The sequence below is a fragment of the Capricornis sumatraensis genome, chromosome 8 (assembly GCF_032405125.1).
Source record: "Capricornis sumatraensis isolate serow.1 chromosome 8, serow.2, whole genome shotgun sequence".
In the NCBI taxonomy this organism is placed as follows: domain Eukaryota; kingdom Metazoa; phylum Chordata; class Mammalia; order Artiodactyla; family Bovidae; genus Capricornis; species Capricornis sumatraensis.
This window is the reverse complement of record NC_091076.1, coordinates 105,929,362-105,941,418: the sequence shown is the minus strand read 5'-3', so window position 1 is coordinate 105,941,418 and position 12,057 is coordinate 105,929,362. Positions and strand designations below refer to the sequence as shown.

At 50.9% G+C, this 12,057-nt stretch overlaps 1 protein-coding gene across 1 annotated transcript; it reads left to right on the top strand.

Annotated features, from left to right (window-relative positions):
* The first annotated feature begins 275 nt into the window (after window positions 1–275).
* MRPL58 (mitochondrial ribosomal protein L58) lies at window positions 276–7,104 on the top strand. The gene is made up of 6 exons (XM_068978436.1): window positions 276–461; window positions 3,251–3,287; window positions 5,365–5,424; window positions 6,324–6,406; window positions 6,500–6,669; window positions 6,891–7,104. Exons 1-6 carry the CDS (start codon window positions 276–278, stop codon window positions 6,973–6,975), a joined length of 621 nt encoding a protein of 206 aa, XP_068834537.1. The 3' UTR covers window positions 6,976–7,104.
* Window positions 7,105–12,057: the final 4,953 nt, after the last annotated feature.

The following is a 12,057-nucleotide window of genomic DNA, read 5'->3' as shown; positions in this document are numbered from 1 at the left end:
GACTAAAGGGGAGAGAAGTGGTGTGTCTGGGGCTCTTTTCACCAGGAGGCTGCCTTGAGGGCTCGCCAGCATCTTCTCCATCGCGGCAGCTACGCTCAGGGGCTTCCGGGACCAAGGAAGCCTCTCACAGGCTTCTCGTGAGGGAAACGCTAGGCGTTCTCGATTCCTGCCGACGGCAGGCGCTCAAAGCCTAGCGGAACCAAAGTCGCGAGGGAAGCGCGGGCCCGCGGACCGCGAGAGGAAGAACACAGCGGAAGCGGCCCCGAGGGCCGAACATGGCGGCCGCCAGGTGCCTGCGCTGGGGTCTGAGCCGAGCCGAGGCCTGCCTGCTGCCGCCGCCCGCGCGCTGCTGCCACCGGGCCCTGCACAGACAGGTAGCGGGCACCGAATTCCGGAGCGCTTACAGCCTGGACAAGCTCTACCCGGAATCGCGGGGCGCGGACACCGCCTGGAGGGTCCCGGTGAGCCAGGAGGGCCGGCCTGAAGGGGCGTTTCCTGGACTCCGCCGGGCGACGCCGGGGAGCCAGGGCCCCAAGCGCGAGACGAGCGGCTGGTCCGGGGGCAGACGCGCTCAGACACGGCGGTCGCCGCGAGCCGAGGCCGGTTGCCCGAGCAACCGCAGGGTTGGGGCGGTGGAGCGGATGGCGTCACCCGGTGTCGCCTGAGGGGTGCGGGCGCCGGGAGGGCACGCTGGCTCCGCTTCTTCGAAGACCACCAGCGTTTCCTCCTTCATTTCCCGTCCCTCAGACTCACATTCTTGTCCTCAGGGAAAACTGCCCTCCAAGGCGGACAGTTAATGCAGGAAGCTGCCAAGTAGCTCTCTTTGGGAGCCGTTTGCCGAGTTACGCGGTCCCCGGCCTCCAGCACGCCTGAGGAAACAGGGCTTCTGGTCGCTTCCTTAGGATGCTCGCTGTGTGCAGGCGCTGTATCAGGGCCCGGGGCAGGAAAATGAGGACGCACCCAGTTCTGCTGAGTTTCCAGCTACAGGACTGGAAGAGAGCGTTCTGTCAATCACTCGCTCGTTCAACAAACTTGTGTTGAAAGCATGCTGTGTACACTGTGCTGGGCATGGGGATAGAGTAGTGACCAAAGCACAAAAATCCTAATGCTAGTTACCTTATCTGCTAATGAAGGGAGAGCAGCAACAAATAAAAGCAGTAATACAGAGTATATGACGCGTACTGTGGAGAAAATAAAGCCCAGAAGGAAGGAGTGCTAAGGTCGGGGGTGGGATTACAGTTGTTTGTTTGTTTGTTTTGAGGGGGTTACAGTTTTAAGAAGGGTTGTCTGAGGAGGCCTCTGAGGTGATGCCTGGAAGGACCTGGAAGAAACACGGCAGCAAGCCATGAGAAGAGGAGCTTTCCTTGTGCAGGGTCCAGCAAGTGCCACCCTCTCAAGGGGTAGCATGTTCATCTGGTTCAAGGAACAGCAAGCAGGCCAGTGTGGCTGAGCAGGGGAGTCAGAGATGAAACTAAAGAAAGGGGTGAGGGGAGGTCTGTTTATAGGGCTCATGGGCATTTAGCTTTACTCTGAATGTGATGGAGGCAGAAGAGTGGAATGATCCTAATTAATTTTACAAAGATCACTCTTCTAGAGAATAGACTGCAAAACGGCAAGAACAGGAAGACCAGTGAGGAGATCACAGTAATGCAGGCAACAGATGATAAGCAGGGGGACTTCCCTGGTGGTCCAGTGGCTAAGACACTGCATTCCCAGTGCAGGGGGCCCAGGTTTGATCCCTGGTCAAAGAACTATTAACAGATCCCACATGCTGCAACTAAGACCCAATGCAGAAAAAAAAAAAAAAAAAAGATGAGAAGCAGGGTGGAAGCAATAGGAGTCATGAGACTTGGTCAGTTTCTAGATAAGTTTTAAAGGGAAAGCCCACAGAAGTTCTAATGGATTTTCTAGGAGAAGTGTGAAATAAGAGAGGAACTGAAGTCTAGGGCACTGAGCACTGTAAAGATTGAGTTGCTGTTAATTGAGATGACAGAGTGGCAGCAACATTCATTTGTCCTTTTACTCACTCAACGAAAAGTGTCTTGTGCACCAACTGTGTCAGAAACTGTTTCAAGCATTGCAGATACAGCTACAATAAACTAGTTCCCACCTCATGAAGCTTACGTTCTAACAGAAGGAGCAGGCAGTAAATAAATGAGGAAAACGCGTCAGAGAGTGTGAAGTACTGACTTGACTGGAGGGCTTTGACCTGAGAGCCAGGGAGCTGCTTCCGGCTGCCAGGAAGGGGAGTCTTCTTTGAGGAGGCGGAGATCTGAGGCATCAGTTAGGCACCTGAGAGGAGACATCAAATAGCAGTGGGCTCTGCGGACGCGAGGTTGGAGAAAGAGGTTTGAGTTTGAGCCAGAATTATCACCAAGGATGATATTTTCAAAGGAGATGGGTGGAATGTTCTGGGGAAAGAGTAAGAGAAGAGGAAGGCTCTCAGGGACATTTCAGTGTTTCAGGTTTGCAAAGAGCAAGCAGAGGAGAGTGAGGAAAGTTACAGGGCGGTGAGAGGAAACTGGAGAGGCCAGCTCAGAAGAGGGAAGAGCGTGCGTGAAGGAGGGCGCCGCGCTGGGTCTCCAGCACGGCCGACAGGGAGCGCGCTGAGGATTTCACCGCCAGATGATTCTAAGATGAAAAATAATGAAGGACAGCAGGGACAAGTAAAGCGCCTTTGAGCTTGGGAGGCGAGAAGGGCCTCCAAGTGGGTGATGCTCACACTGGGCCCATGGGCGGGAGGATTTAAGGCCACAGAGGAACAACTCAGGAGAGACGTGGGGCGGGAGGTCCTGGAGTGAGCAGTTCAGCTTGACACAAACCCTCAGGGCCCCTGTGCTGGTCACTGTTGAAGGCAGACAGCCCCGCACTCGGGCCTCCCGGGTCTGCGGCTCGTGGTTGGGGGGCAGAGGGTGTTTCTCTGAGTCTCCCTGACGCTCATGTACTGTAGCCCCTTCCCTCTGAGGCTGCTGACGGTGCTAACCCTAGCTGAGCGGGCTGGGGTGCAGGGCAGGCGGCAGGGAGGGCTGGAGAAGTCAGTCCCATTTTCTGGAGGAGTGTTTGTGAGGCGGTACCTCTGGAGCCTGGGGAAGCTTTTTCTGTCATCTCGACAAGATTTAGCTGGGGACCTGAAAATAGCTGTATTTTCTTCACGTTGTAACTTTACATCGTTTTCTTTTTGTCTCTCTGGACCAGTTAGGAGTCGCTTCGCAGCTAATATTCACCTGACACTGTGTATGTTTCATTACAGGGCAACGCAAAGCAAGGCAACGATGACATTCCTGTAGGTGAGTGGTTTTGTTTCACAGAAAAAACCCAATCGTTTCCTCCCTCTGTCACGCATTCCTCCCCAGCCCAATGAAAGTAAAGAAGCCATCTTTGAGGGTGCAGAAGGGGAATCCTTGTAGCATTTTTGAGAAGAGGAAGGAAACAGAAAGTGATGAGGCAGCCCCCCCGGAGCACAGGGCAGCCCCCAGCACACGTGGAGAGCTCTTGATGGGCTGGGGACCTGGAACGGTCTACACAAGATGAACTGGTCACTTTCTGAAAAAAGTCAGGTACAGAAGCATCTCTACAATGAGCTGCCGTTTGTGCCTTTCTTGTATGTCTATCTATCTGAGGCATGTGTTTCTGGATGTCCACATGGGTCTGAAGGATGTGGAGGGCACTGGATACAGGGGTGCCCCGAGGGGGGAGCGGAGACAAAGTTGGGAACTTGGTGTCTGGAAAACAGGAGTGAGGACTTCTCCCTGTAAACCATTTGCATAACTTCAAAGATTTGTGCCCATCAAGCCTAAGATGTGGTCTGTAAAGAAACAAGCGGGCCTCTTGAGAGTCAAAGAGTTTCTGGCACCCACAGACAGTGAAAGGAGAGCAGCCAAAGGCGCCGGCTCAAGGTGACCCCAAAACAAGGAGGCCAGGTGACCACGGTCTAAAGCAGAGGAGCCGGCAGCCTGCTGCTGCTCGGTAGTTTGAAGCCAGCGCTGGTGCCCTGTGGCAGGAGGAGGCAGAGAACCAGGGATAACAGAGCCTGTCTCCTGACAGCCTGGGCGGATGGGCAGGCAGCGGGAATGGCCAGTCACCGTTTCCTCCTCACTTGCCTCTGAGAGGGTCCCAGGCCTCTGCAGACGCTGATGAGGCTCCCCCCCAGCACACACACAGAACCGCAGGCATTCATCACCTGTTGGGAAAAATAAGTTCATTTGATTTTTTCAAAGGGTGGAAAACCTCTCAGAAGCTGTCTGGAGATGTCCCCACTCCCACTGAGGCCTGCTCCCACAAGCATGGGGCAGCAGTGTTCCTTGAGCCCCTGTAGCCCACCCTCCTGAAACTTGCCCACTGCCATACCTCCCTGGCTCTCCTCAGACACTATGAGGCTGCTTTTCATGAATTATAAAAGTAGAAGGGATGGAGAAGGAAATGGCAACCCACCCCAGTATTCTTGCCTGGGAAATCCCCTGGACAGAGGAGCCTGGTGGGTGGTCACAAAAAGTCAAACATGACTTAGCAACTGAACAGCAACAACACACAGTCAGGCAGATTGTGATCTGGGGAGATACTTCCTGATGGAAATGTGGCATAAAGTGGAGAGTGAAGTGACCTGGCAATATGGAATATAGAGTTCTGTAAGAAATGAAAATTGGTGTATAGAATAATAGTTGCAAATATTCAAACAATGAAGTCTTAGTTGCTCAGTTGGGTCCAATTCTTTGGGACCCCATGGACTGTAGCCCGCCAGGCTCCTCTGTCCGTGGGATTCTCCAGAAAAGAATACTGGAGTGGGTTGCCATGCCCTTCTCCAAGGGATCTTCCTGACTTAGGGATCGAACCTGGGTCTCCTGCATTGCAGGCGGATTCTTTACAGTCTGAGCCACCAGGGAAGCTCATTCAAACAATAAAATTCGTGGCTAAAGGAAAAAGAAGGAGAAGGAAGCAACCTCAGTTTACAGATTCAAAACAAAACCAAGACACAGGGAAGCAGCGAGGCTTTGCTGGGGTCACAGAGTCAGCCTATGCTGAGCCGGGGTTAGAAGATGGGACTCCCAGCTGCAAGTGGAGTGCTAATTGACCCAGCAGGTGTTCTCATCACTGACACAGGCTCGGCCCAGGGACGCGCATGGACACACACCTGCCAGCCGGCGTTCCACGACCACCGCATTTCGAAATACAACTGAAATTCAGTTTGTCCCTCCATTTGGGCTTTTGAAAGGGTCTTTGCTTTAAAACAAACAGCAAAAAGTGAGGGCAGTCAGATCTAGCGGAGCGTGTTAGACCAGTAGTGGACAACCTGGGTCGTGATTTTACATCCGCTGCTGTCTCCGGCCTTGGGGAAATCACTGTGATGATGTGCGTGCTGTTTTTCAGATCGCTTGACGATATCTTACTGTCGGAGCAGTGGTCCTGGGGGCCAGAACGTTAACAAAGGTACGAGATGCCTTCTTTTCTTAAGCGCGTAGCTGAGAGATGGGCTTGAGGATTCTGTATTTACATTCATGTGGAAATAAAGGGATTTTTTTTTCCAGAAACTTAAATACTGCCAGTTTATATAATAGCCCCCTTTATTCTTTTGAATATGGTCTGATCCTCGGACTCCCAGCTGCGGGTTGCCAGGACTGGGGTCGGTCTGGGGGTCTGAACAAAGGGACCGCACAGTGTGAGTTGGCAGCCAGCTCCCAGAACAGATTCCTTCATTCTTGTGGGACTCGCGCCCCCTCCCCCGCCGCATTCTTGGCAGAACCCAGTAAACTGTGAGAGAAAGAAACCGCTGGGAGTTTCATTCCTGGAAGTTTGGGTTCTTTTGCTTGTTTTCTAACTTTACATTGGAGTATAGCCGATTAATAAGGTCTGATAGTTTCAGTTGCACAGCAAAGAGACTCAGCCATCATATCCATGTATCCATTCTCTCCCAAACTCGCCTCCGTCAGAGTTCCCTGTGCTGTGCAGTAGGTCCTGGTCGGTTATCCACTTAACTGGAAGTTTGTTTGTATTTCTTTTTATTTAGCTGTGCCAGGTCTTAGTTGTGGCATGTGGGATCTAGTTCCCCGATCGGGGCTCAAACCTGGGCCCCCTGCCTTGGGAGCTTAGAGTGTTAACCCTGGACCACCTGGGAAGTCCCAGAAGTTTATTTTTGTCCAGAAGCACCTCACTGTCCTGGCAGGCTCATTCCACGGCCAAGTTGGTCTCCTCGAGTTCACACAGGACAGGAGCGTCCCTGGGTGGGTGTCTCACCTCCCTGTGGTTCAGAGTCCGGTGGTGACCAGCCACCCGGATGCTGAGGGTGACCGAGCGTCTCAGTGACCCTCGCTCCCTCCCTTTATCGACAGTGAACTCCAAGGCCGAAGTCAGGTTCCACCTGGCGAGCGCCGACTGGATCGCAGAGCCGGTGCGGCAGAAGATGGCCCTCACGGTAAACCGCCAGCCCCTGCTCTCCCTGTTAACTCCTCAGTCTCTTCGAAACCTCTTCTATGCAGAACTCTGGTTTTCCCTTTGTCTTCCACAGCACAAAAATAAGATCAACAGGGCGGGAGAGCTGATCCTCACGTCTGAATGCAGCCGCTATCAGTTCCGAAACCTGGCAGATTGCCTCCAGAAGATTCGAGACATGATTGCCGAGGCCAGCCAGCCAGCCACGGAGCCTTCCAAAGAAGATGCTGCACTTCAGAAACTCAGGTCCTTCAGAACACGCCCCAAGCTTCTGTAAACCGATTCATGTGGGCAAGGGGGCCACACAGGGAAAGGAGGCAGGAGAGGCCCAAGACTGGCCAGCGGGCAGATGGACCTCAAGTGGAGGCCCCGGCCCGGCACCTGCTGCCTTGGTGCCAGGTCCTCTCGCCACTTTGAGAGGCTCTGATTGGGCACCTGGGCGTAACTGTGTTCTTCTTTGTTTTCAGGATAGAAAATCTGAATCGCGAAAGGCTCCGAAAAAAGAGAATAAACTCTGCCATCAAGACAAGCAGGAGGGTCGATGTGGACTGAAAGCATCCCCTCGAGACGGCGGAGCCCCTCTTCAGGGCGCCCAGGCGGCTTGGGCACCATCAGGAGACCGGTGTCTGCTCAAGCCAGTGGTCGTCTGTCACGTCGGAACTGTCCCAAGAACGTCCATCGGGAATGAGGGTTGTAGGCCCTGGTCGCCGAGGTCTTTAGAGGCAATCACCATGTTGACGCACCGTCATCCATCTACTATGTTAGTTGCAATAAAATTCTAAACTCAGCGGGCTTCCCCTTCTCATTCAGAATGCATCGGGACAGAATTCCTACCTTTTCTCTCAGTTGAAATCTGCCTGATAGTTACTGACCAGCACTGACTGTACAGTCCAGAGGGGCACAGAGGGGTGAACTGTGGGGTCAGCCCTCAGGAACACAAGGGCAGAAGGGCTGAGCCAGGTGGGTGGGCATCAGAGCTGGGCCTGGAGACGGGTGTGGAATGTTGATCAGGAGAGAGCCGGGAGGACATGCCAGGTGAGGGGAATGGTGTGAATAAAGGAGACCAGAGAGCAGGCTGGGGCGGCGGAGCTGAGGAGGAATCTGTCGAATTAGGGATCTGTGTGGGGCCTTGTGGAGGTGAGGCTGGAGAGGGAGACAGAAGTTCTCGGTGAAGAATCTGGAGTTCAAGTGGAGAAGTTTAGGTTCTAAGATGTGGGTAGTAAGCCACTGAGGGCCTTGAGTGGGAAGGAGTGTAGTATATTAGGTGCTACTGCAGGCTGTGGGCTTTTGGAGATAGAAAAAAAATGAGTTGGGGGACTTCGCTGGGGGTCCAACAGTTAAGACTCTGAGCTTCCACTGTAGAGGGGTGTGGGTTTGATTCCCTAGTCAGGGAACTAAGATAGGTCACCTGGTAAAGAATCCGCCCACTATGCAGGAGACCTGGATTCGATCCCTGGGTTGGGAAGATCCCCTGAGGAAGCGAAAAGCTACCCACTCCAGTATTCTGGCCTGGAGAATTCCATGGAGTCGCAAAGAATTTGACACAGGACTGAGCAACTTGCACTTCAGGGAACTAAGATCCCACATGTCATGTGATATGGCCAAAATTTTTTTTTTAAAAAGAGTTGGGACTGGAAAGAGGTTCTTGAGATCCTATTTTATGGGGAAGCACCCAGTTCAGTATACCAACTGCAGATTACTCAGACATGTATGGATTCTCAAAACGTTCTCTGTTACGTTGATGTAGTTTATTCCTTTGACAGCCGACTGCGCTGTGATGCTCTAAATGCAAGATTGAGAACTGTAGTAGTATGTACACTTCATGTGAACAGGGACCTCGTCATTCATGGGAATGTAAACAGGGGAGTCCTTGATAAATGACATGAAATTGCAATGTGGAGGACAGGGTTAAGGGACTCAGAGCCCAGTAGGGAGCTGAGGCTCATATATGAGGAAGTGCAACATTCTTTGGTTCATTAATTCAACAAATACTGAATACCAGGCACTGGGTAAGGTCCTGAGGAATCAGCAGTGAACAAAAGTGTTTTCTCCCAGAGAACTCACCTTCAATCAGAATGATAAAAGCTGAGAAGCAAAATGATTCTTGTTAGGGTAACATGACCTAAAACATGATAACACAAGGCAGGTCTAAATAGTTTTGGGGAGTAACTGGTTCCAGCTGGAGGGTCAGTGAAGAGGTACTTGAGGTGCTTCAGATGGGCCTGAAGGAGGGGGAGGGCTGGCCATGCAAGCACAGTAAGAAGCTTATCGCCTGGAGACCCCGTGGTGGCCAAGGGCCCTGCCTGCGGTGGGGACAGTGAACCATCACACGGAGAGAACGGGCTGTGAAGCCAGCTGCCCCGGGGTCAGCTCCTGACCAGCACCACTCCCAGCTGTGGGGCCTCCGGGAAACTACTCAGCCTCTCTGAACCTTAGCTTTTGTTGCTGTTCAGTGCAAAAGTAGGAAGTCAAGAAATACCTGGAGTAACAGGCACGTTTGGCCTTGAAGCAGGGCAAAGGCTAATAGAGTTTTCCCAAGAGAATGCACTGGTCATACCAAACACCCTCTTCCAACAACACAAGAGACGACAACACACGGACATCACCAGATGGTCAACACTGAAATCAGAGTGATTATACTCTTTGCAGCCAAAGATGGAGAAGCTCTATACAGTCAGCAAAAACAAGACTGAGAGCTGACTCAGATTCAGACTTAAATTGAAAGAAGTAGGGAAAACTACTAGACCATTCAGGTATGACCTAAATCCCTTACAATTATACAGTGGAAGTGAGAAATAGATTCAAAGGATTAGAGCTGACAGAGTGCCTGAAGAACTATGGATGGAGGTTCGTGACATTGTACAGGAGGCAGGGATCAAGACCATCCCCAAGAAAAAGAAACACAAAAAGGCAAAATGGCTGTCTGAGGAGGCCTTACAAATAGCTGAGAAAAGAAGAGAAGTAAAAGGCAAAGGAGAAAAGGAAAGATAAACCCATTTGAATGTCAAGTTCCAAAGAATAGCAAGGAGAGATAAGAAAGCCTTCCTCAGCGATCAGTGCAAAGAAATAGAGAAAAACAATAAAACGGGAAAGACTAGAGACCTCTTCAAGAAAACTAAAGATACCAAGGGAACATTTGTGCAAAGATGGGCACAATAAAGGACAGAAATGGTATGGACCTAACAGAAGCAGAAGATATTAAGAAAAGGTGGCGAGAATACACAGAACTATACAAAAAGATCTTCATGACCCAGATAACCACGAAGGTGTGATCACTCGCCTAGAGCCAGACATCCTGGAATGCAAAGTCAAGTGGGCCTTAGGAAGCATCACTATGAACAAAGCTAGAGAGGGTGATGAAATTCCAGCTGAGCTATTTCAAATCCTAAAAGATGATGCTGTGAAAGTGCTGCACTCAATATGCCAGCAAATTTGGAAAAATCAGCAGTGGCCATGGGACTAGAAAAGTTCAGTTTCATTCCAATCCCAAAGAAAAGCAATGCCAAAGAATGTTCAAACTAGTGCATAATTGCACTCATCTCACACGTAACACTCAAAATTCTCCAAGCCAGGCTTCAACTGTACATGAACCGTGAACTTCCATGTGTCCAAGATGGATTTAGAAAAGGCAGAGGAACCAGAGATCAAATTGCCAACATCCGCTGGATCATGGAAAAAGCAAGAGAGTTCCAGAAAAACATCTACTTCTGCTTTATTGACTATGCCAAAGCTTTTGACTGTGTGGATCACAACAAAATATGGAACATTCTGAAAGAGATGGGAATACCAAACCACCTGACCTGCCTCTTGAGAAATCTGTATGCAGGTCAGGAAGCAACAGTTGGAACTGGACATGGAATAACAGACTGGTTCCAAATAAAGAAAGGAATACATCAAGGTTGTATATTGTCATCCTGCTTATTTAACTTCTATGCAGAGTACATCATGAGAAACACTGGGCTGGAAGAAGCACAAGCTGGAATCAAGATTGCCGGGAGAAAGCAATAACCTCAGATATGCAGATGACACCACCCTTATGGCAGAAAGTGGAGAACTAAAGAGCCTCTTGATGAAAGTGAAAGAGGAGAGTGAAAAAGTTGGCTTAAAGCTCAACATTCAGAAAACTAAGATCACGGCATCTGGTCCCATCGCTTCATGGCAAATGGATGGGGAAACAGTGGAAACAGTGACAGACTTTTTCTGGGGGCTCCAAAATCACTGCAGATGGTGACTGCAGCCATGAAATAAAAAGACGCTTGCTGCTTGGAAGACAAGCTATGACCAACCTAGACAGCATATTAAAAAGCAGAGACATTACTTTGCCAACAAAGGTCGGTCTAGTCAAAGCTATGGTTTTTCCAGTAGTCATGTATGGATGTGAGAGTTGGACTATATAGAAAACTAAGCACCAAAGAATTAATGCTTTTGAACTGTGGTGTTGGAGAAGACTCTTGAGAGTCCCTTGGACTGCAAGGAGATCCAACCAGTCCATTCTAAAGGAAATCAGTCCTGAATGTTCATTGGAAGGACTGATGCTGAAGCTGAAAATCCAATACTTTGGCCACCTGATGCAAAGAACTAACTCATTTGAAAAGACCCTGATGCTGGGAAAGATTGAAGGCAGGAGGAGAAGGGGATGACAGAGGATGAGATGGTTGGATGGCATCGCTGACTCAATGGACATGAATTTGAGTAAACTCCAGGAGTTGAAGATGGACAGGGAAGCCTGGCGTGCTGTAGTCCATGGGGTCGCAAAGAGTCAGACACGACTTAGCAACTGAACTGAACTGAACTGAGTGGCTAAGTCACGTGCAAATCTTTGTGATCCCACGGCCCCTCTACAAACTAGGAATGTTTAGTGCCAACCTCTAATAGGGTGGTAGGGTGGTAGTCATTAGTGGCGCTGAGCCTGTACCCAGGGAATGTTAGCCATGATTAATAGCCCAGTTTGGCTGGAACCCAGGGGATGAGGCACTGCAGAAGACATGTCTGCCACCTTGAGTGGGAGCCAGGTCTAGAAAGGCCTTCAATGTGACACCTAAAACGTTTGGTCTTCAGGGAAGTGGGCACAACTCAGTGGACAGATCCAGTGAGCAGTTAGGGACCCATCCTGGAACTGGGCCAGTGGCAGCAGTGATGGAGAGAAACCTGCGGATGCAAGAGGGTTCGGAGGACAGAAAGTTGACTGATTGGAGTGAGAGCTGGTATGTGACAAGGAGGTGGTGCTCTGAAACAGGAAAATCACCAAGGGAGCAGGCTTGGGAGGCTGGCTGGATGATGGGTATGGTTTTGCCTGGGAGGAGCCGCTTTGTGGGGCCTGAGGAAGAATGCCTACATGGTGATGCCCAAGACAGGGAGTGAAGCGGGAGCTGGGGAGTGAGGTTGAAGCAGGGATGCAGGACAGAAGGGGACAAGCAGTGTCTTGGGGACGTGGAGGAGCAAAGCAGGAAGATGCTTGATAAGATGACAGCAGCGGGAAACCAGAGCGAGCATCCTCACAGTTTGACTCTGGACCTGGGGGCTGGGCCTTTGAGGCTCTCAGAAGACATTGGTGGCTAGTGACGGGGCTTGCAAGAGCATTTAAAATACAGAGGAGGGGAAAGAGAGGTGAAGAGAAACAAAACTAGGCAAGGG